We start from the raw sequence: 27,552 nt of genomic DNA, 5'->3' as shown, positions 1-27,552 counted from the left end.
TTGAAAACAAAAAATATACAAACTTTTGAAAAAATAAACGTTACACATCTGTTTTTGAGGCGAAATAAAGTAAAGGGGACCTTTCTATAGAATGAACAATTTCTAAGAATTTTACCCACGGCATACCACTTAAAAACCAAAATATACTTGCTTTGAAATAATTTTTTTTTTCAAAGCACATGGCAGCGATTATTTTATTAGTTACCCAAAAGTAACATACATAAGAAATAAACGTAGCATTCATAGATCCATAGAATCTCATTAATCATTAAATTCATAATATTTTCTAAATTCACACTATTCCTTAACTTAGGGGGTTGAGTGCCCTCCTATGCCCCCCACCAAATTACGTCCCTGAAAAAAATGCATAATATTTTCAATTAATGTTAATCGAAAATCGGGATTTTGGGGAGGGGTCCCCTATCCTATATTTCTATATACATGGATGTGTGGATGGAAACTGTTTAAAATTGTGTATTTAAATCTTACTATATCGTCGAAGTATAATCAAATGTTATTTTTAAAGTATGAACTTAATTTAAATCGCTGGTTGATGATGAGTTAATTTAATAAAAAGTTATTTAATTTTACTGAGGGCCCATATTTTCTAACAGATAGTGGGGCCCACATGCCATCGGGCATGTTCGCTTGTATGGCCAGTCCGCCACTGTATATATATATATATATATATATATATATATATATATATATATATATATATATATATATATATATATTGAAAAAAATACTATTGAAGCCAAGGCTTGGCTTGATAAACATTATTCCGACTTTGCACCTGGAAAATCAACCGTTGAGAAGTGGTTTGCTAAGTTTAAACGATGCACGAAGTGAACTCCCCAAAGAGGCTGTTACCGACGAAAACATCAAAAAAGTCCACAAAATAATGTTGGATAACCGTATAGTGAAGTTGATTGAGATAGCTGAGACCCTAAAGATATCAAAGGAACGTGTTGGACATATCGTGAATGAATATTTGGGTATGGGAAAGCTCTGTTCAAAGTGGGTGCCGCGCGAGCTCACAATCGACCAAAAACAACAACGAATTGATGATTCTGAGCAGTGCCGCGCGAGCTCACGATCGACCAAATACAACAACGAATTGATGATTCTGAGCAGTGTTTGGAGCTGTTCAATCGTAATAAACCCGAATTTTTGCGTCGATATGTGAAAATGAATGAAACATGGCTCCATAATTTCACACCGGAGTCCAGTCTACAGTCAGCCGAGTGTACGTGATGAAGTGACTCCAAAGCGTGGAAAGACGCAAAAGTCGGCTGGCAAGGTTATGGCATCAACATTTTGGGATGCGCATGGTATAATATTCATCGACTATCGTAAAAAGGAAAAAACCATAAACAGCGACTATTACGTAGCGTTATTGGAGCGTTTGAAGGATGAAATCGCGGAAAAACGGCCCAATTTGAATAAGAAGAAAGTGCTGTTTCATCAAGACAATGCAACATGTCACAAATCAATGAAAATGATGGCAAAATTGCATGAATTGGGCTTCGAATTGCTTCTGCATCCACCGTATTCTCCAGATCTGGCTCCCCAGCGACTTTTTCCTGTTCTCAGACCTCAAGAGAATGCTCTGGACAGAAATTTTGCGCCGATGAAGAGGTAATCGCCGAAACTAAAGCCTATTTGGGGCTAAAGACAAATCGTACTATAAAAATGATATCGAAAAATTGTATGACCGCTATAATCGTTGTATCGCCCTCGAAGGCAACTATATTGAATAATAAAATATATATATATATATATATATATATATATATATATATATATATATATATATATATTTTATTTTATTTTATTTTACATATATACCAGGAAGGCCTTACAGGAAAATCCCAATGCGCCTTCCTGGCCAATTACAAATACAAATGCAGCATTTTTTATTATAAGTCGTTGAATTGCGAGACACTGAAAAAACTCGCAAATTAACGAGACATCTACGAATTGTACATAAATTTTTACTGTACATCCATCAAATTTCAAATAGTGGTGACATAGTAGGTAGGAAGGATTTTTAGCCAATTTTTTTTTTCCGGGAACCGTTTCAACAATGAAATCAGAGAAAATTGGCAAACTCTGATAGGAAACGATCAACCTGGAGTCACAAATCCAGGTCTGACCAACAGCATACTCTGAAAAATTCATTTTCATTCAGGGATTGAACCCGGCACCTTCTTGACGGTAAGCAGAAGCTTAACGTCCGAGCTATGCTGCTGGCTTATATATATATATATATATATATATATATATATATATATATATATATATATATATATATATATATATATATATATATATATATATATATATATATATATATATATATATATATATATATATATATATATATATATATATATATATATATATATATATATATATATATATATATATATATATATATATATATATATATATATATATATATATATATATATATATATATATATATATATATATATATATATATATATATATATATATATATATATATATATATATATATATATATATATATATATATATTTAGGGATGATTTTTAAACGAGCCGAGATAGAGTGTGTGTGGTATGCATGGGAGAGACCGGATGCGTGTTGTTATGGTCACTAGTTGGAGAACGAGCCCGAAGACATGTGTTAATAAATATATAGTTCTGACTTAATCTGCGTTTCACTTGGAATCCTTCACATCCGGATCCTATATTTGGGGGCTTTGTCCGGGATGCCCCCAATGCGACGCGGAATTGTGACAGTTGAGGTTAGGACGCGCAATGACAGCGAGAACGCGTACGAGCATAAAGACGAAACCGATGACGTCACGCCACGCTACGATGATGATATCCACGACGAGAAATACGACGCCAGTGGCAACGACGACGAGGGAGATATCACAGTTCAATTTCCGAGATCTGGAGGTTGGTTTCGGTCTGCCGAAATATAACGGCAGAAATAGCCCTATTGCAGTGTGGATTGAGCGCCTCGAAGAAAACGCGCAAATCCTCGGCTGGACGGAGACACAACAGTTGGTGTATGGGCGGATGCTGTGTGAGGGGACTGCCAAAAATTTCTTAGACTCGGAAACGGGCATAATAACGGGATACTAAAAGAACGATTGACCAGAGAGTTTGGCCATCAGGTGAATAGTGCGGACGTGCACCGGGAGCTAAGATTGGAGAAAAGGGGAAGATCGGAAGACAGTTTAAGCTATATTTACAGGATGAAGGGGATTGCAGCCAAGTGTAGTTTTATTGAGGAAGAGGCGATTATCGCGTACATAATTGGTGGACTTGGGTTTGATAAGTACGAAAAATTGATTCTGAGCGGGGCTGGATCTATTAAGGAGCTGAAGACGCGAGTTACGCAGTGCGAGAAAATTAGAGAGGACGACGAACCCAGGGTGACGGGGCCCGTGAGAAACCGTGAAAACTGAGAAAGACTGAGTTCACGATGCTACAATTGTGGTGGACGGGGTCATTTAGCAGCCGACTGTAGGTTTAAGAAGAGAGGAACTCGTTGTTTCAATTGTAACGAGTTTGGGCACATATCAGCTCAATGTAACAGCACCAAAACAAAGACTGTCTTGACAATACAAGAAGAAATAAGAAAAGAAGTCAGTATCCCGGGTGCCGCCCTGTTGGGTAGCCCTATCACAGAATCCGTTCTTATGTGCATTGACGGCAACAAAGTGAAATGTGTTAATAAACCGTGTGTTTTGATGGAGGTTAACTTAGAACGGAGTCTGCCGAGGAGAAAAAAAGAGCAAGAGATAAGGGATCGTAAGGAAGTGTGACAGCAGGAATGTAAAAGACAATTTAAATGTCACAAAAAACCTTTGCAGCAACGGGCTTCACGAGAGATGTCTGCTCAAAGAGAACTCATTGTTTCCAATAATGAACAGGACGATGCGAACATGGCTGATGGAGGTGTGAACCTGGCTGATGGAAGTATGGACGGTGATGGATTGCAAAGAAGAAGACTTTGGGACTACGGAGACATACCGTCTTCAAATACAGATGAACCACCCGATGATCAATTTAAAAAAGGATCTAAGGATTATAGTCATTTGAAGAATTCTGAAGATGAGAATAAAGAAAAGGAGAAACATAAAGACAAAGAGAAAGATATGGCTAAATCACAAGAAGGATTAAGGGACCCAGTCAAAATTTCAACACCAAAAGACACTGTATTCACTTTCAAGCTCGGTCGTAGTCGGATTGATGTTAATTCAATGGAAAAGAAAATAGAACCATGGATTGAGAAAAGACTTACTGGATGTATCAGTGAGCCAGAACCAATATGTGTTGACTTCATTTATGGTAAATTACTAGCAGAAAATCTGTGGGGTGACGGCAGATTCATCGGATGGTCACGGAGAATCGCCGCTGGCATTGGATAGTATTTACGTTGTACCGATGGAAGTGAAGTGTGCGTTTGTGAATTAGAGAATAAGTGAAATATCTGGAGGGTTTTTAGTTAAGCCTTACTTGTAATTTGATGATTGAAAAGTTTAATGTTTTATTGCTAATTCTAGTAATGTTTTAAAATGTGATTGTTTCCGATGTAAAGATTTAACTTGTCATTGTAAAGGTATTGATTTTAATGTTTTATTGCTAATTCTAGTAATGTTTTAAAATGTGATTGTTTCCGATGTAAAGATTTAACCTGTCATTGTAAAGGTATTGATTTTAATGTTTTATTGCTAATTCTAGTAATGTTTTAAAATGTGATTGTTTCCGATGTAAAGATTTAACTTGTCATTGTAAAGGTATTGATTCTAATGTTTTGTATTGCTTGTAATAATTTTAAATTGTAATTGTGATACCTTTCTGTTTTGTATTGCTTGAAATAATTTTAAATTGTAATTGTGATGATTTATGTGTAACTTTAATTGTGATGATTTATGTGTAACTTTATTGAAGATTGAATTGTGTTGAAATGTAAAAATTGATTTGTAGTGAAATGTGTAACGATTAATTTGTTATAATTGTAATTGTTATGTAAATTGTAAAATGATTGATGTATAAGTGTATTGAAATGTAGTGGTGATGATGATTGATGTATAAGTGTATCGAAATGTAGTGGTGATGATGATTTTAATTTTGATGTAAATTGTAATTGTGACAATTGAAAGCATGTTTAGAAGAATATAAAATGATTTTATGGAATAGAAGATGAAACATTGTTGAGGATGATAGAGGCAATGTTTTAAAAGAATGTAAGATGATACATTGTATAGAGTAGAAGATGAAATGTAAAAGAATGTGAGATGAAATGCTGTAAAAATATAAAAGACGAAGAATGTCATCCGAGGGCGAATGACAGTCAGGAATGACCGAATGTAGGGATGATTTTTAAACGAGCCGAGATAGAGTGTGTGTGGTATGCATGGGAGAGACCGGATGCGTGTTGTTATGGTCACTAGTTGGAGAACGAGCCCGAAGACATGTGTTAATAAATACATAGTTCTGACTTAATCTATATATATATATATATATATATATATATATATATATATATATATATATATATATATATATATATATATATATATATATATATATATATATATATATATATATTTATATATATATATATATATATATATATATATATATATATATATATATATATATATATATATATATATATATATATATATATATATATATATATATATATATATATATATATATATATATATATATATATATATATATATCATCATCATCATCATTTACAGCCATTCGCCATCCACTGCTGGATGAAGGCCTCTCCAACACGCTTCCACTCGTCTCTGTTTTGCGCAACACTCATCCATCTCATTCCGCACATTTTCCTAATTTCGTTCACCCATCTTCCTTGCGGTCTTCCTTTTACTCTTTTGCCTTCTCTCGGGTACCATTCAAGCACTTCTTTTGTCCACCTTTCGTCCATCCTCCTAGCTACGTGACCCGCCCATTGCCATTTCAATCTCTTCACTCTATCCACTATGTCCACTACCCTTGTCATATTTCTCACCCACGTGTTCCGCTTCCTGTCTTTCCTCGTTATGCCAAGCATACAGCGTTCCATACTTCTTTGAGTGCATTGGATTTTATTTTGCATCTTGGCGTTCAGTGTCCAAGTTTCACATCCATACGTCATCACTGGCAAAACGCATTGATCAAAGATCCTTTTCTTCAGGCAGAGTGGCATTTTTGATTTAAAAACAGCATTCATCCGTCCAAATGCACTCCACCCCAATTTCATACGTCTCTTTATCTCTTCATTTTTACTACCAGACATGTCAATTATTTGACCTAAATATAAATAATTATTTACTACTTCTACTGGTTTATCATCTAAGGGGATGCTATCAGGCATGCAATAACTATTGAACATTAGTTTAGTCTTATCTACGTTAATTTTTAATCCTACTTTTCTACTTTCCCTGTCCAGCTGTGTTAGTCTGATAAGTAGGTCAGCTGAATCACGAGCTACTAAAACTATATCGTCTGCGAACCGAAGGTGACTCAAAAAGCGACCATTGATGCTTACTCCGGCTGTATCCCAATCCAATTTCCTGAAAACTCCCTCAAGCACCGCATTGAATAACTTGGGCGAGATTGTATCTCCTTGTCTTACTCCTTTTCCTATGCTAAATCTATCTGTACCTGAAAAAATTTTAACTGAAGCTGTGGCATTCTTATATATTGTAGCTAACAGTCCCACATAGGGTTCCGGCACTCCCTGTGTTTTTAGAGCGTTAAGTACTGCATTATGACTAACTGTATCGAAGGCTTTCTCATAATCGACGAAACCTAGGCACAGTGGCCGTTGATATTCGTTGGCGCGCTCGATTAGTTCGCCAACTACTTGGAGGTGGTCCATTGTGCTGAAATTTGCCCTAAACCCTGCCTGCTCTATAGGTTGGTTCTCGTCGAGGATATTCTTCAGCCTTTCTGTAATAACCTTCGTGAAGAGCTTGTAGACCGCTGAAAGTAGACTAATGGGTCGGTAGTTCTTGATATCGCTTTTGTCGCCTTTTTTGTGTATTAAAATGATAGTTGCGTTATTCCATCCTTCTGGTATAGCTTGGTTCTGGATGCATTTGCTGAAAAGCCTAGCTAAGATATTAATTAGGGGGGGGCCGCCACATTTTAGTAAGTCGATGGGAATATTATCTTCCCCTGGGGTTTTACCATTCTTTGCAGTTTTTAGCGCGGCCTCTACTTCGCTAGGCAATACTGCAGGAACCCTTTGGCCGTGTGTCGATTCCAGAGTGGGGAATTGGCCGTTGTCGTTCTCGTATAGTTTTGCATAGAACGTGTAAACTCTGTCTATGATTTCTTCTCTATTCCTAATTATTACTCCGCTCTCTGATCTGATTGCGATCATTTGGTTTTTGCCTAAGAAAAGATCCTGTTTGCACTTTTTCAGGCTACGGTTATTCTTAATGGTATTTTCTATTAGCTTGCTGTTAAAATCCCTGACATCCCTGACTATTCTCTTCTTAATTTCCTTATTTACTAGATTGTATTCTTGCTTATTATTATCCCTATCTAAATTCCTTTTATGCTTAATTAGGTTTTTTGTTTCCGCTGAAATTTTGCTTAATTTAATCTGTTTCCTGAAACCACCTAATTTCTTACCTGTTGAGGTTAGAACCGAACTAATTACAGTGTTCAATTCCTCGATGTCTGCTTCTGGGTTTAATTTCCCGTATCGATTTCCAAGTTCGAGTTCGAATTCCTTTTTCCTAGACCTTAGTTGAGCGAAATCTGGAGAGTTACTGCATCCTTTTATTAATTTCCTACGTTCGCAATTTATATTAATGGCCATCTTGGCACGGACTAATCTGTGATCGCTGCCTATATCTACTTTACTTAAAACACTAACGTCTTTAACGGAGTGCAGGGCATTTGTTAGGATGAAATCGATCTCGTTTCTGTCTCCTTTAGGACTCTCCCAAGTCCACTTATTGTTGGTGTTTTTCCTGAAAAATGAATTAGTGATGAAGAGCCTGTTGTGTTCTGCGAATTCTATGAGGCGATCGCCTCTGTCGTTTCTTTGGCCGGTACCAAAATTGCCTACTGCTCTTTCTGTGTTTGCCTTTTGTCCTATTTTTGCGTTAAAGTCGCCCATGATTATTTTAAAGTGGTGGCGGCTATTATCGTATGCGCCCTGTAGTTTTTCGTAGAAGTCTTCTATTTCCTCGTCTGGGTGGCTAGATGTGGGGGCGTACACTTGGAAGATTTGACAAGTGTACCTGCTCGAGATTCTTAATACTACATAGCATATACGTTCCGATATGTCGTTTATTTCTATAATATTTCTTTCTATTCTCTTATTGATAAGAAACCCTACTCCTCCTATTCTACCATTTGGTAGCCCTCTCCAGTAGAGACAGTTACCACTTTTTAGGATTATTTGGTTTTCCTGTTTTCGTCTTACTTCGCTAAGTCCTACTAAATCCCATTTGATACTTTCTAGTTCATTCTCTAATGCAAGCACACTTCCTTCACTCGATAACGTTCTTACATTGTACGTGGCTAAATACAGGTTTCTATTAGCTAAGCTATCATCCATCGTCACTCTTACCTTGTTGGAGGTTTGGATATTATTTTTCTCGCATTTATCCAAGATGTGTTGAGAAAAAGGCGGTACTTGAGAGAGATTTCCATTCAAGGAGTGAGTTCTTACCGCCATAAACTCTTCTCTGTGGTCAGCTTTGACATATAGTCATCCTAGGTATCACTTGGATCACTTATGAGTTATTACATGCCATTTAACAGGGTTACTTTGTAAGTGAAAGTAGTTAGTTATGATAATAATAGATTAGCAATTGTTATACTACTTTTTTACAGATCTTTATCGTGAGACGCCTCTTTGGAGACAACGGATTTATATATGTGAGTGCGGTTTGCAATTTAATATTTTAATAATAACTTTAGTAAAGTATATAAAATTACACGAATTACTTTAATATAATTTAAATATGAAAAAGAACTGATAGACAGTTGGGAAACACCGTTTCTGTTTGCTATTATTCTATTAAGTAAAGTTCGTTAAAGATTTTTGGCTGGAAGCAATTATGTGGAAGATTTATTGCTTCTGTGGGACCGACTTGGCTGGCGAAGGACCCTTTTTTTGTATTCAGGTAGGGAGATGTATCTCGTTTGACACCGATTTGACACAAAAATTAGCACAAAATTTTTCGAAATAACTGATATAAAACCGCTTTTTACGACCGATTTGCTGTTTATTTTTACACTTAAATTATACTAGGATGCAATTAGTAAAATAAGTGATTAGATGGTTAAGTTAAATTTCGTGCAATAGCCGGGTTTAAGCGAGTAATAGCGGGAGGAACGCAGAAGCACGTCCTCCTCACATGACACGAAAGACCGAACTCATATATATATATATACATATATATATATATATATATATATATATATATATATATATATATATATATATATATATATATATATATATATATATATATATATATATATATATATATATATATATATATATATATATATATATATTTATATATATATATATATATATATATATATATATATATATATATATATATATATATATATTATATATATATATATATATATATATATATATATATATATATATATATATATATATATATATATATATATATATATATACATATATGTATATATATATATATATATATACACATATTTACATACATATAAATATGTATATATATACACACACCGGTGCGTAGCTAGAAATTTATTTATTTCATCCATATTTCTAAAAATCTGAGGGGTGAGGGGGCTTTGTATAAATTTTGCACGAGGGGCCAACATTTCTAGCTACGCCACTGAACACATTCATACATGAAATATGAAAAAGCAACTATTAACATATAATAAAGCATTAAATTTATATTAACTATGTACATATAATATAGAAACATATTGACTTACAATCATCTTCCATGTTGTTTTGTCCTGAATAGCTCGAATTAATAGATTTCATGCTGATAGAATGCTGTCACTTGCGATTTTCTTTTGTGAAATTCTACAATGTGAAAAAAGTAACAATGATTATTATTCAACATCGTTAGATTTAAAAAAAAATATCATGCTATTACATATGCTATCACGATTATTCATACACGTCATAACCTAATTTCAATAAAATATCTTATGTTTTAAATTATTTTTAATACCTAAATGTATACCTACATATATGTATACATATGTATATGCATAGATCTTTAGTCACGGTAATCTAATACATAATTTCGAAAGAGGCTTTTTATATTAGTTTGTAAGGTTTGGGTGGTAGAATTCGTGACAAATGAATTGAAATTAAATTAAATTATTCAAATAAATTAATAAAATGTTTACTATTAGATTAGCAATGTTTAAGCGGTTTATAATACAAATACAAGGGAAGCCGGCTAAAACCATCGACTATACTATATATAAAAACAATGTGTCGGTAAATATATATATATATATATATATATATATATATATATATATATATATATATATATATATATATATATATATATATATATATATATATATATATATATATATATTTATATATTTATATATATATATATATATATATATATATATATATATATATATATATATATATATATATATATATATATATATATATATATTTATATATATATATATATATATATATATATATATATATATATATATGTAAATATATATATATATATATATATATATATATATATATATATATATATATATATATATATATATATATATATATATATATATATTTATATATATATATATATATATATATATATATATATATATATAGGATCCGGATGTGAAGGATTCCAAGTGAAACGCAGATTAAGTCAGAACTATGTATTTATTAACACATCTTCGGGCTTGCTCTCCAACAAGTGACCATAACAACACGCATCCGGTCTTTCCCATGCATACCACACTCATACTTTATCCCTTGCAGTTTGACCAACCACAATTACGGCTCGTTTAAAAATCATTCCTACATTTCGGTCATTCCTGACTGTCATTCGCCCTCGGATGACATTCTGTCTTTTATATTTTTACAGCATTTCATCCTTTTATATTTTTACAGCATTTCATCTCACATTCTTTTACATTTCATCTTCTACTCTATACAATGTATCATCTTACATTCTTTTAAAACATTTCCTCTATCATCCTCAACAAAGTTTCATCTCACATTCTTTTACATTTCATTTTCCACTCTATACAATGTATCATCTTACATTCTTTTAAAACATTTCCTCTATCATCCTCAACAATGTTTAATCTTCCATTCCATAAAATCATCTTATATTCTTCTAAACATGCTTTCAATTGTCACAATTACAATTTAAATCACAATTACAATCATCATCACAACTACATTTCAATACACTTATACATCAATCATTTTACAATTTACATAACAATTACAATTATAACAAATTAATCGTTACACATTTCACTACAAATCAATTTTTACATTTCAACACAATTCAATCTTCAATAAAGTTACACATCACAATCATCACAATTACAATTTAAAATTATGTCAAGCAATACAAAACAGAAAGGTATCACAATTACAATTTAAAGTTATTACAAGCAATACAAAACATTAAAATCAATACCTTTACAATGACAAAAGTTAAATCTTTACATCGGAAACAATCACATTTCAAAACATTACTAGAATTAGCAATAAACATTAAAATCAATACCTTTACTATGACAGGTTAAATCTTTACATCGGAAACAATCACATTTCAAAACATTACTAGAATTAGCAATAAAACATTAAAATCAATACCTTTACAATGACAGGTTAAATCTTTACATCGGAAACAATCACATTTTAAAACATTACTAGAATTAGCAATAAAACATTAAAATCAATACCTTTACAATGACAGGTTAAATCTTTACATCGGAAACAATCACATTTTAAAACATGATTCAATGTACCAAGCACTTCCCAAAAAATACTAGAATAAGCAATAAAACATTACACTTTTCAATCATCAAATTACAAGTAAGGCTTAACTAAAAACCCTCCAGGCATTTCACTTATTCTCTAATTCACAAACGCACACTTCACTTCCATCGGTGCAACTTAAATTCTATCCAATGCCCTCGGCGATTCTCTGTGACTGTCCGAGGAATCTGCCGTCACCCCACAGATATTCTGCTAGTAATTTACCATAAATGAAGTCAACACATATTGGTTCTAGCTCACTGATACATCCAGTAAGTCTTTTCTCAATCCATGGTTCTATTTTCTTTTCCATTGAATTAACATCAATCCGACTACGACCGAGCTTGAAAGTGAATACAGTGTCCTTCGGTGTTGAAATTTTGACTGGGTCCCTTAATCCTTCTTGTGATTTAGCCATATCTTTCTCTTTGTCTTTATGTTTTTCCTTTTCTTTATTCTCATCTTCAGAATTCTTCAAATGACTATAATCCTTAGATCCTTTTCCAAATTGATCATCGGGTGGTTCATCTGTATTTGAAAACGGTATGTCTCCGTAGTCCCAAAGTCTTCTTCTTTGCAATCCATCACCGTCCATACTTCCATCAGCCAGGTTCACACCTCCATCAGCCATGTTCGCATCGTCCTCTTCATCATTGGAAACAATGAGTTCTCTTTGAGCAGACATCTCTCGTGAAGCCCGTTGCTGCAAAGGTCTTTTTCTGTGCAAACCATCACTGTTCACACTTACATCAGCCATGTTTACATCTCCATCAGCCATGTTCGCATCGTCCTCTTCATTATTGGAAACAATGAGTTCTCTTTGAGCAGACATCTCTCGTGAAGCCCGTTGCTGCAAAGGTCTTTTTCTGTGCAAACCATCACTGTTCACACTTACATCGGCCATGTTTACATCTCCATCAGCCATGTTCGCATCGTCCTCTTCATTATTGGAAACAATGAGTTCTCTTTGAGCAGACATCTCTCGTGAAGCCCGTTGCTGCAAAGGTCTTTTTCTGTGCAAACCATCACTGTTCACACTTACATCGGCCATGTTTACATCTCCATCAGCCATGTTCGCCTCGTCCTCTTGTGTTAGAATACTGACTGGTTCTCTTATTTCTTCTTGTATTGGAATACTGACTGGTTCTCTTATTTCTTCTTGTATTGTCAAGACAGTCTTTGTTTTGGTGCTGTTACATTGAGCTGATATGTGCCCAAACTCGTTACAATTGAAACAACGAGTTCCTCTCGTCTTAAACCTACAGTCGGCTGCTAAATGACCACGTCCACCACATTTGTAGCATCGTGAACTCAGTCTTTCTCGGTTTTCACGGTTTCTCACGGGCCCCGTCACCCTGGGTTCGTCGTCCCACTGGAACTCTTCTATCAGTTTCTGCTTAAGGATAGTCCATGATGTAATTATCCCTTCTGAATCCAGGAACATTCTCGCTGTTCCTACGCAATATATTCTCCCGTAGACCAGTTGCTCCAGGGGCGTCCAGTGGAAGAACTTCGCAAATTCTTCCATGCGCACAATCCACTGGCTGATTGGCACACCGCCGATCCCCTTAAACCGTGGCGCGTAAGTCTCGAATTTGTCTCTGTCAAAATATGGCACTTCGTCTTCTTCTTCCTCTTCATCGTCGTCGTCATCATCTTCGTCTAAGTCCGCGAACCTCTGCATCTCCACGACAGTTAGCCGACGTAAAACTGACGCTGATAATGGCGCTATCGTTCTGGATATCATCATCGTCGTGTGGCGTGTTCGCTGACGTGACGCCACCGGCGTCGTCTGTATGTTCGTACGCGTCATGGCGCGCGCGTCCTTAACCTCAACTGTCAAAACTCCGCGTCGTCGTCTGACCGCTCCCGGCTGTCACTCGAAATGTCTTCAGGCATCCCGGACAAAGCCCCCAAATATAGGATCCGGATGTGAAGGATTCCAAGTGAAACGCAGATTAAGTCAGAACTATGTATTTATTAACACATCTTCGGGCTTGCTCTCCAACAAGTGACCATAACAACACGCATCCGGTCTTTCCCATGCATACCACACTCATACTTTATCCCTTGCAGTTTGACCAACCACAATTACGGCTCGTTTAAAAATCATTCCTACATATATATATATATATATATATATATATATATATATATATATATATATATATATATATATATATATATATATATGCTTTTTCACCAATCGCTCGAGTCTTACGCTGCTTGAATTTGGTCAGCAATCACATTGATATTTTCAATATTTCACCGGATAATCTATCCGTATTTTTACTGTTTTTTACTTTTAATTCAATTTAAACTATTTATATATGTGTTTTTTTTTTTTGTGTATTATTTTCATTTTTGATTTTTCAATTTATTAATTCTCAATTTTTCAATTTTTAATTTTTATGTACAATTTTTTAAATGTTTTATTTTATTTGTTTTTCTATTATTGTTGTTTTATTTTTTCTTATGTATTTGATCTTTTATGTATTGTCTGGCCACAGTGTCATATTGGGGTGACCTGTAAAGACTCTGTGGTATACTTGTATATTAAAATAAATAAATAAATATATATATATATATATATAAATATATATATATATATATATATATATATATATATATATATATATATATATATATATATATATATATATATATATATAAATATGTATATAAATATATGACGGACAACGGGCGCAGTATGGGGAACCAAATATTTTTTTGATGTACCGACAACGCACCGGATTGCGACGATCGCTCGGTCACCCATACTAATACATGATATATTCTCAGTAACTGTGCATTACAGGGAAGTAAAAATAATAATTCTTTGATTTTTTTTCGATCTTAGTGCGTATCTTCGTAAGTCAAAACATCTTCGACAAAAAAAAAGTCGAGGATTACCTGTATGTGATTGTTGATGATCTAATTTTAGGTAAATCTCGAAAATTAATTTAAATTGGGCATGTTCTGTTTTAACTTTCAATATTTTATTTTAATTTTAATATATTGATTATAATTTTATTTTGATATTTGAATTTAATTTTAATATATTAATAATAGTTTTAATTTTGATATTTAATTTCAATTTTTAAATTTAATTTTTATTTCGATATTTTGTACGCTACTGGTTTTATCCTGCTGGTTAAAACGTTGGCCCAAAATCGTCGTTGGTTTGGTCCGTAAGCAGCATTAGGTATGTGAAGGTGTTTGGATTGAGTTATTGATTCCGTCAGGTGTATTATGGAGCTGTCGATTTCTGTTTTGTTTGTGAGTGTGGTAGATGTTAGAATAGTTTGGTCATTTATGAACGACTTGAACTCTCGCCAGTTTGCTCTCCCGTAATCCCAACTATGCTTGATGATTACCTCGGGTTTCCCGTCGATTGAGAATATTATCGGGAGATGATCAGACGACAGGGCTTGAAGGGCATTTGGTGTCGATATTTTTGGGCAGTTCTTGCGAGGACAAGATCTAGTGTGGATGGTTGTGAGTTGTGTGGGATAGTGTGTGTATGTATCCGGATGAAGTAAGATTGTATCTGTTAGTTGAATGTATTTAAAAAGAGTTGTGCCTTGTTGGTCAGTGTTTACGCAACTCCATAACGGATGTTTGGCATTAAAGTGTACAGCTACCACTAAAGTAAGAAAACATCTAAAAATACTCCCGTCATCTCTATGCTATAAATTATTGGAAATTTAAAATATTTACTACAATTTTTGACTAGGGTAACCCGCCTTTTTATACAACAATTTTTAATTTGAAAAAAAATCTAAAAATATTCACATCGTCCCTATGCTATAAATTATTGCAAAATGTAATTAAAATAGATTTTTTGACTAGGGTAACCAACCTTATTTTACAACAAAATTTTTTTAGTATGATATATATCAATTTTAACAAATTATTTAGATTAACAAAATTTAAAATATGTACTATAAATTTTGATTAGGGTAACCAACCTTTTCTAGTTATTCAAAAACTTTGTTATATAAAAAGGTTGGTTACCCTAGTCTAAAAAATTATTTATAACATAAAAATGAGAGAATATTATATATATATATATATATATATATATATATATATATATATATATATATATATATATATATATATATATATATATATATATATATATATATATATATATATATATATATATATATATATATATATATATATATATATATATATATATATATATATATATATATATATATATATATATATATATATATATATATATATATATATATATATATATATATATATATATATATATATATATATATATATATATATATATATATATATATATATATATATATATATATATTTATATAAAAAAAAAAATTAAAAAAAAATTAAAAAAAAAATCAAAAAAAAAAAATCGAATTTTTTTTTTTGCCTTCTAGGGCTTCGCCCTCGGCGCCCCCCTGAGCCTTTGCCTTCTAGGGCTTCGCCCCTCCACGCCCCCATGAGCAATTGCCGTTTAGGGCTTCGCCCCCCTTAGCTGATGCATTTTAGGGCTTCGCCCCTCCGCGCCCCCATGATTAAATGCCGTCTAGGGCTTCGCCCCCATGATCAGTTGCCTTTTAGGGCTTCGCCCCACCGCGCCCCCAAAATTAATTGCCGTTTAGGGCTTCGCCCCCCTTAGCTGATGCCTTTTAGGGCTTCGCCCCTCCGCGCCCCCATGATTAAATGCCGTCTAGGGCATCGCCCCCATGATCAGTTGCCTTTTAGGGCTTTGCCCCTCCGCGCCCCCATGATTAAAAGCCGTCTAGGGCTTCGCCCCCCTTAGTTAATGCCTTTTAGGGCTTCGCCCCCCGCGCCCCTAAGATTTATTGCCGTTTAGGGCTTCGCCCCCCTTAGTTAATGCCTTTTAGGGCTTCGCCCCTCCGCACCCCCATAATTAAATGCCGTCTAGGGCTTCGCCCCCTAAGTTAATGCCTTTTAGGGCTTCGCCCCCCGCGCCCCCAAGATTAATTGCCGTTTAGGGCTTCGCCCCCCTTAGCTAATGCATTTTAGGGCTTCGCCCCTCCGCGCCCCCATGATTAAATGCCGTCTAGGGCTTCGCCCCCATGATCAGTTGCCTTTTAGGGCTTCGCCCCACCGCGCCCCCAAAATTAATTGCCTTTTAGGGCTTCGCCCCTCCACGCCCCCATGGTTAATTGCCGTCTAGGGCTTCGCCCCCCTTAGTTAATGCCTATTAGGGCTTCGCCCCTCCGCGCCCCCATGATTAAATGCCGTCAAGGGCTTCGCCCCCATGATCAGTTGCCGTTCGCTGGGGGCGAAGCCCTAGACGGCATTTAATCATGGGGGCGCGGAGGGGCGAAGCCCTAAAATGCATTAGCTAAGGGGGGCGAAGCCCTAAACGGCAATTAATCTTGGGGGCGCGGGGGGCGAAGCCCTAAAAGGCATTAACTTAGGGGGCGAAGCCCTAGACGGCATTTAATTATGGGGGTGCGGAGGGGCGAAGCCCTAAAAGGCATTAACTAAGGGGGGCGAAGCCCTAAACGGCAATAAATCTTAGGGGCGCGGGGGGCGAAGCCCTAAAAGGCATTAACTAAGGGGGGCGAAGCCCTAGACGGCTTTTAATCATGGGGGCGCGGAGGGGCAAAGCCCTAAAAGGCAACTGATCATGGGGGCGATGCCCTAGACGGCATTTAATCATGGGGGCGCGGAGGGGCGAAGCCCTAAAAGGCATCAGCTAAGGGGGGCGAAGCCCTAAACGGCAATTAATTTTGGGGGCGCGGTGGGGCGAAGCCCTAAAAGGCAACTGATCATGGGGGCGAAGCCCTAGACGGCATTTAATCATGGGGGCGCGGAGGGGCGAAGCCCTAAAATGCATCAGCTAAGGGGGGCGAAGCCCTAAACGGCAATTGCTCATGGGGGCGTGGAGGGGCGAAGCCCTAGAAGGCAAAGGCTCAGGGGGGCGCCGAGGGCGAAGCCCTAGAAGGCAAAAAAAAAATTCGATTTTTTTTTTTTTTTTTTGATTTTTTTTTTTAATTTTTTTTTAATTTTTTTTGATTTTTTTTTTTTGTTTTTTTTTTTTATCAAATTTTAAAATTTTTTTTTTAATTTTTTTTTTTTTTTATTAAATGTTTACTATTAGCTTAGTCATGTTTAAGCGGTTTATATTATAAATACTGAGCGAAGCCGGGTAATACAGCTAGTATATATATATATATTTACAACAATTGAACAATGAGCTGCACCTTGGCTCTCCGTACTCTGATCATAATTTTTGAACAGGGATAACCTTTTTTTATTCAAAGAAATTTTTAATGAGCGGAAAATATCTAAAAATATTACCATCGTCTTTATGTTATAAATGATTACAAAATTTACAAAATAATAATTTTTGGACAGGGGTAGACAGAATTTTCATACACTTAATTTCCAAAATGAGAATAAAATCTCAAAATTTTAAAAACTCACTCGTTGAGAAAAAAAATGCATGGTTAAAATAAAATGATTGTAAATCGAATTTTATTTTTCAGCTCAAAAGAACCTATTGTCTTCGAAGTATTGAAGCGCATATGCTAAATCTTTTTCTAGGAATCTTAACATTTTTTATGTAGTTAGGGTTGGTTAAATGATTTTCACAATGTAATTAACCTCAAAATACATGAGGAAATCATCGACCTTCTGTTGGATTTCCCGTTCTTGTGCCAATAGCCATGGGTTGAGAATTTGGAGGAGTTCCTCCCAGCTTTCGACTACATTTTCTGGAGGAACAAATGCTAATGCCAATACCATTTTTAATTTAATTGCATTTTCCTGATTATCGTAAAATTCAGATAATCCCAATTCCTGGATTTTTCTGTAGGTACTTTGGGACAGATGGAAAAAGAAACCCGTTACTTGCGCATTTGGCCATATGTCAGACGTGAACCTCGTGTAGCTTCCATAGACATATGGAATGTTCGAGACCGAATATTACATAATTATGGAAAAACGGACAACGAAGTGGAAGGCTTCCATATGAAAGTTGGCTATACAATTGGAGCCCAATTTCCAAACCTGTGGAAGTTCTTGAAAGCCCTTCAAGGTCTCCAAGCCGAGACCGAGAAGTTAGAACAAGAACTAAACTCCGGAGTTATGGGAAGAGAACAGCGGCCGAAATACATACGTACGTATATATATATATATATACAGTGGCGGACTGGCCATACAAGCGAACATGCCCGATGGCATGTGGGCCCCACTATCTGTTAGAAAATATGGGCCCTCAGTAAAATTAAATAACTTTTTATTAAATTAACTCATCAACCAGCGATTTAAATTAAGTTCATACTTTAAAAATAACATTTGATTATACTTCGACGATATAGTAAGATTTAAATACACAATTTTAAACAGTTTCCATCCACACATCCATGTATATAGAAATATAGGATAGGGGACCCCTCCCCAAAATCCCGATTTTCGATTAACATTAATTGAAAATATTATGCATTTTTTTCAGGGACGTAATTTGGTGGGGGGCATAGGAGGGCACTCAACCCCCTAAGTTAAGGAATAGTGTGAATTTAGAAAATATTATGAATTTAATGATTAATGAGATTCTATGGATCTATGAATGCTACGTTTATTTCTTATGTATGTTACTTTTGGGTAACTAATAAAATAATCGCTGCCATGTGCTTTGAAAAAAAAAATTATTTTGGTTTTTAAGTGGTATGCCGTGGGTAAAATTCTTAGAAATTGTTCATTCTATAGAAAGGTCCCCTTTACTTTATTTCGCCTCAAAAACAGATGTGTAACGTTTATTTTTTCAAAAGTTTGTATATTTTTTGTTTTCAAGAAAGATTTTAAATTAATATTTTACTGAATCGGTTCAATCACAATTGATTTTATTTTTTGTCGTATTTTTATTTTATGTATTTGCAGACGTCCATTCTCTCACGAAACAACGAATGAGATGAATTTAAACTTCATGTGTAACAGATTCGGTCCAAAAAAAGTTTTAGTTATTTAATAAAATTGCTTTCTGACCAATACCTTATCAAATTTAGTACACAAAGAATACAAATATAAATTTTCAGCTTGATACGTTTAGGGGTGTGGTAAAAAATTTTTTTGACTTTTTTAAGAGGAAAAAATTCCACTTCTGGTTAATTAATTTTGACGATTTTTTTTAATTATATTTTCATCACATTGATACAAGGAATTATACATAAAATCGTGAAGAGCAGACATATTTAAAGGGTCGATTAAAATAGTGGAAGAAAAATCCGGTAAACAGCCAACAGGAGTAAACTGTCACTTTCGGTTAACGGGTGTTCACGAAATTTTATATATAACTTGGCATTAGGTTTATAATTATAGATATGAAATGTCAGTTGAATACGTCGAAACAAAAGTTTCCGAGAAAAAAATAAAAATACCTCGATCTTATAGGGTAAAAGTACTACTTCTGTTTGAGATAAAAATATTTTTTTATTTACATACATATCCATATATAAAATAGTAAAAATAATAAAAAGACACACAGAAACACACTCAGACACACAGAGCCGCACACATTTTTTTATATTATGTAAACGTGATCAGTGATCGATTATGTGAAGATTTTTGGAAAAAAATTTTCGCCTGCGGCGCTTTTTTCACTTTACATAATATTTTTTCAAAAATAAACTTATTTTTTTCATATTTATAACTCAATAAAGTGTATGCAAAGAATATTTTCCATTTTTATTCCGATATAAAAAATATTTTTTGAAAAAAAATTCAATTTGACAAATCTTTGCCTGCCCTCCCCAAGAAAAAGCTGAAATGACGTCCCTGATTGTTTTCTACCGAAAGTAAAAGCCGGTTTTATGCCGCATTATTTTATGATGCATTCTATTTACCTAGGACAAGGGTTAAAACGAAATATACAATGTAATTTATGGATCTATTTTGCTTTTGCCGTTTTTATTGTACCTAAATTTGTTTATTCCCATTTTTGAAAATTTTATTTATTTTTTACCCTTGATTTTTAGCGTGATGGAAAGAAGAAAATTTTGTTATATGGGGGGGGGGGGGGGACAAATTTTTTTAACCCTGGGGGCCCCCTTTTAACTCCTGGCATGCACTAATTTCAGTCCCAGTCCGCCACTGTATATATATATATATATATATATATATATATATATATATATATATATATATATATATATATATATATATATATATATATATATATATATATATATATATATATATATATATATATATATATATATATATATATATATATATATATATATATATATATATGTATATATATATATATATATATATGTTTATATATATATATATATATATATATATATATATATATATATATATATATATATATATATATATATATATATATATATACGGAACGGGAACGGGAACGAGAACGGGAACGGGAACGTGAATTGGATGCGTTATTATGGCATTGCAACGCATGCTAAGGTTCAGCTAGTTTTAAATAAAATTCACATTTTATGTGTGAATGTCGAAAATCTTAATAGAATCTATAAAGTTAATTTGTGACGATTTGGTGTGGAATATAATATCGTTCAACTGATTATAATGGCATCATTTAAAATCATCGAATTTAAATTTTAGACCACTCTTTGTAATAAGTGTGGATCAATAAAAAAAATAATAATATGAAGAAATGATTGTGATATTTTTGTTGTGACGATAATGTCAAATAGAATACAAATTCAATAACAATGACAGAATGATGAAGAAAAAAAAATTTTTTTTATGCTTATGTATTTTTCTATAATTTTATATTTACCATGGGTATGTAGTATGCATACATACATGTATATATATATATATATATATATATATATATATATATATATATATATATATATGTATATATATATATATATATATACATATATGTATATATAAACGAGATTTATATATATATATATATATATATATATATATATATATATATATATATATATATATATATATATACATATATGTATATCGCTTACATTGCTGTACCCAAATGGGTTTCCTCAAAACGCAGTGTCAATAGGCCTTATTGCATCATGCACTCCTCTGTCAATTCGTTGGAGATGGTCGCGTTCATTTATAAGTAGAGGTAGGACCGGAAGCGCGCCGTCTTTTGTTCCATTATTGTAAATGATTTGTAAAAAAGGTTCGGCAAACCCTTAACAATGGATTTACAACATGTGAACAATGAACAGCGCGCTCTGGGTCCGCTCTTTATTTATAAGCGTTAGTGTGTGTAGTGTAGTCTGAATAATTATGCATTAAAATTTTTTCTTCGCAAATTGGCCTTTATTTCAAGATGACAACCAATCAGAAAAAAAAAATGTCGACAATATTCTATTGACTATTTAAAATTCGGTTTTGTTCCATCTCCTACAAATCAAAAATTGCCAATGTGTTTAATCTGTCAACACGTATTTTCTAATGAGGCAATGAAGCCATCGCGGTTAAATGAACATTTTTTAAAGAAACATCCCGACAAGAATAATAAAGACATATTGTACTTTCAAGAACTTAAGAAAACATTTGAAAGCCGTAATACTCTCAGTAATGTTTTTAAGAAGATTTCAAGTCGGAACGAAAAAGGACTTATGGTATTGTTGCGTAACGGGTGGGTGGAGGATCCAAGTAAAAGGCCAACAGTCGTCTCACAGCATTTATTGATGATTAAGGAGATATACGCAGTGTCACTGCTCCGTCCAGAATGAATTATATCGCCTACGTGCCGCCTTATAAAGGGTAGATCTCTCAGGACGCCTAATCTGTTTACCTGTTGTATAGTCACGTATTCGGATATGTATTTCCAAGACATTGGGTCTTCCCGTACCGATTCTGAGAAATAACTAATAACGGTCATTGTTTAGCCTAAATGCACTTAGAGTCCAGATATAATCTTTGGAAGTAAGTGCATGCATTTAGTTAATCCGATAACAGATATCCGTTGGTCTAAGTGCAATTCGCTCAATCCGCGGCGTACGTACGGAATGATGCATTATCTGCAATAAAACCCACATCTACTGAAAACGAACGCAATTTTTCGGTTTCAAATGATTTTATAACTGAAAAACGTACGTTAAATACGTTGCACTATTTTAAAATTAATCAATGGATTTTAAAAAGATGTGTGTATTTTTAAATCAATGTTTAATTTCCATTTTTTTAATTTATCAAAGTATTTGAGTATCGAGAATTTTTTATTGAGAAATGAAATAAGTCGAAAAATAAAAAAACACCAAATTAAAATTTGACGTCGTATCGACAAGCATTTTGGTAGCCGATACCACTTTTAAGATCGGTGCTAGTACTTTCGAACTGAAAATCCCCAAAATACACAAACACACATATATACATACGTACTAACCCACACACACATTTTTTCTAGATCATGAAAACATGATTAGTTATCGAATCAGTCAAAATCTCGAGTTCGAATTTTCGCATGATTTCAAAACTTTATACTACAAAAGAAAAAATAAAGCATGAATAATATTTGAAACGATTAAATATTTTTAATGGATAATTCAATGTGATTGAATTGTTAATAAATAAAATTGAACGCTCAATTAACCTATTCCATCAAATATAATTTTAATAACCGGAAGCTCCATGAAAGGTAATTTTTTTCGTTGAATGCGAAATGTATTTGTATATATTTCGCGTTCGCCACATTAAAATTTATCTTTGTTTACGAAATCTATTACAAAATCGTTTCGGCATGTGAAAACGTTTTTAATTTTTATCGTGTATACTCAAACATTTCCCTTCAGCTTATCTCTTTTAATTAAGCTAGTTTATAAATAACAAATAAAAAATGTTAGCCAACAAGCCAGTACACTGTTTACACTTTTAATGATATCGTTTTATGTTACACGACTTTAGATTTTACCATAACGTAAATTATGAATTCTAATTTTCTACTGTGAAAAAGCAAAAGTTAAGTTTGAAACATACATACATACATACATACATATATACATATTTATGTATGTATGTAAATGTAGGGTCATCATTTTTACATGCGAATTTATTAATATCGACCTGCATGTTTAGGTACCATTATATATCGTGTATAAAATTATCAATTAACCATTTAGCCACAAGATCCACATATGTTTTCAAGATCGAAAAACATTAAAGGAAGTAAAATTTTCTTAGTTTAATTTAAACTTCTTTGTATTTCCTGGAAAAATTTTCTAAATTTTTTTAATATTTCTACATTTTATTACATGAATCTCATTTTAAATTACGATACAAATGAAAAATTTTAAATTAAACAAATTTAAATATGAATTTTAAATACAAACATTTTCAACGGGGAAATTTTGCTTTTAATGTGCGTGACTTACACACTGTGTATTATGAACGTAGTATCAATAGATAAAGTTTTGTGATCATGCGAAAATTCGAACCCAGAATCGATCATTTATCATGTTTTCATTATCTATCAGTTTCTATTTTCATGATCTATCATTTCCTATCGAACTGAAACTTAGTGTCGGTTTTTATTGACCAGAAAAGGTAAATAACTCCCCTTCTAGTTTAGTTATGTATTTTACCGTTTACCAAATCAGACTGAAATATTTTTATAAAATATAAATTATAAATTTTATATTCCCATTTTTTAAATATTTATATTTCAGCCGGAAGTACTACTGTTATTCTAGAGAATCGAGGTTTTTCATGATTTTCTCAGGAACTTTAAGATTTAATGAACTGAAATTTCGCATCCAGAAGTTTAAGCTTCATACCAAATTATATATAACATTAATACACATAAAATATCAAGAAAATGGATTTACTTTAAAAGGTCAAAATAAAATAATGAAATATTGTTATAAAAAAATTACTATTTCCGATTTACAAATTCTGACCAAAACCTTATCAACTCTAAGTTAGTACGTAAAGAATACAAATATAAATTTTCAGCTTACGTTAGTTCAAGGCTGTGGATAAAATCGTGTGGTCCCTACATTTTTGACTTTTCTAAGAGGAAAAATTCCCACTTCTGGTTTATTAAAGTGATTTTTTTTATTTTTATCTCATTAATACAAGAATAATACTTGAATTTTCTCGTGAGGAGCATACATGTTTATGGGGTCGAAAATAACAGTAAAAGGAAAAATTAAACAAGACTATACTGCCATTTCCGGTTGACGGTGATCTCCAAATTTACATATATGTATGTAACTTGGTATAAATCTTAAGCTTGTAGATATGAAATTTCAGTTTAATAAACTAAATTTTTTCTAATTAATAATAATCTATTTTTTTATAATCAATATTTGTTTTGATTATTAAAAAATTAATAATAATCAATTCGTTTTGTTTTTAACGTTAAAATGAACGCACTGCTTCGGTGTATTTTTTCTTTTAAAACTATGGAATTTTCATCTATGAGTATGTACTGCATAATTTTAAATAATTTTAGTTTAGTTTTTGCATAATTTTAATTTAGTATTTATAAATATTTAGTAGTAGTATTTTTAATATAAATTTAGACAGTCATTTTTATCAATAATTTTAAATATTTTATTGGGTCAATCCATACCCACATTTATCTGAGCTGGCATATTTTTTACAAACCTCCTTTACGTTTCACATTAAGACGACATTTTTATATCTCTTATCTCTTTTTTATATATTAATTATACATAAAAGTATACAACCCATATAGAATTATTTAAAAAAAAATTGCAGTGGAGTAAAATATTTAATTATTTCAGGTATTGTGTCTTTATCTCGGAAAGAGCTGTTTAATGTTTGTCGTGAAGAAAAGACAACAAGTGCAAAAAAATCAGCTGTATTTTCGTATATTTGTGATAGATTGGGGCTTGATAGGAAAATTGAGGCTAAGGACATTAATATTAAGTGGAAAATTAATAATGTCCATAGAAAAGTAGCCCAAAAATGGACAGTATCATCGTCCATCCTGAGGGTGTCATTCAAAAATGTACAACTTCAAGTACATGCTAGCGCGTGAATCGAAATTATCCGTTTTTTTTCAATTATCTGGTCCCATATTCCTCCGTTTAGTATTAGGAGCTAAGCTATACTTTTCCCATTTTAAATGGTAATTTGTACGGTATCCGTACTGCTGTGCGTGAAATACCTGCTATTTTCGAGGTGCAACTTATTTAATTCGATTGCAAACGTGTTGCCCACTTTTAATTATGAGAAATATTATCCGTTTTTATTATGATTTTTTTTTAATTTATTGGAAATTTCTAATAAATTATACTATAGATATAAAAATTTTCATGTACATATAATATCATATATACATACATACGTTTGTATAGGTTTTTTTTTTATTTCACAATAATTGGTTTTTCATATCGAGATATGTCTCATGCCATTTAAATACAATCGCTTGATGTATACATAGTAGATATTATGTGAAATATGTTGTTTGTCGACTGTAAGGAAATATTTGCACCATTTTGGATGTCTTTAATTGAAGCCTTAGCAAATTGTTCAAACAAATCCGAATTAACAAAACATTTGAACTTCTTGATCGATTAAAAAGAAATTCTATTAAAAAGACTTATTAAAAACTAACTGTATTTTTTTTTCATGCATTAGGAAATAACTAACACATAGTTAATAATTATACAAAGGATGTGCATCGGGGCAATTGCAAATAGCAAAACAAAATTACAATAATGCTAAAAGCTGACAGCAAAACAGCTTATAAAAATAGTTTTTCTACGAAATTAGCAATAGCAAAACCCTCTGCCATAATCCGTAGCCTAAATCTATTAATAACTAATAAAAATAATTACACTAAATAACCTACTTTCAAAACATAAAGAGGAATATTACAAAAAAATTATAAAACTAATTAATGTAAAATATCAATCTCTACAGCACCCCTTAAATTGAATAGAAATTCCATTATCAGGAACTGTACATGATTTATTGATTATTTGGCAAAAATGAACTTTTAACTTTGTGAACTATTGACACAGTGCAACTTTATTGAAATCTCAAATTTCAATAGTTTTTTGGACATTGATTGATGTCACATCTATTATATCGACCATTTTTAATTTTTTCTTTTTCAATAGAAACACTCGAATCATTTTCAGCAGTCTTTATATATAATGTTAAATGCGTTGAATTTTCACGTCACGCATACCCACCACCTTATGGCGATAAAAATGGCAAAGAAAAAAAGCATTTCAAGGAATTTCAAGCTCACTTGAAATAAAGTAATAATGAGTAAGTAAGTAAGACCTTTAGATTGTTCATATCTAATGTGACGAGTCCGTATTTTGGAATAAAATTAAAAAGGCTATTGATGAACCTAGCAAGGAAATATTAGTCAAGGATACCAATTTAACAAAAAAACATGAATGGATGACGAAAGAAATTCTAGACTAATGGACCGCCGTGGAACAATTAAAAATACAGACAACGCTCGATATAAAGATATCCACCGCTTGATTCACAAAAAAATAAA

The 27,552-nt window shown here is 32.8% G+C and overlaps 1 protein-coding gene across 1 annotated transcript in view; it reads left to right on the top strand.

Annotated features, from left to right (window-relative positions):
* The first annotated feature begins 2,760 nt into the window (after nt 1-2,760).
* Nucleotides 2,761-27,552, top strand: part of LOC143916761 (putative cytochrome P450 6a14) — a 45,495-nt gene continuing 20,703 nt past the window's right edge. Inside the window, exons 1-2 of the mRNA XM_077438008.1 lie at nt 2,761-2,953; nt 18,904-19,206. Of these exons, the coding sequence (XP_077294134.1) occupies nt 2,761-2,953; nt 18,904-19,206 (496 nt within the window). The remainder of the gene's footprint in view (nt 2,954-18,903; nt 19,207-27,552) is intronic.

This window comes from Arctopsyche grandis, chromosome 1 (assembly GCF_051622035.1).
Source record: "Arctopsyche grandis isolate Sample6627 chromosome 1, ASM5162203v2, whole genome shotgun sequence".
Classification (NCBI taxonomy): domain Eukaryota; kingdom Metazoa; phylum Arthropoda; class Insecta; order Trichoptera; family Hydropsychidae; genus Arctopsyche; species Arctopsyche grandis.
The sequence above is the reverse complement of the archived record's forward strand: the minus strand, read 5'-3'. Positions and strand labels throughout refer to the sequence as shown.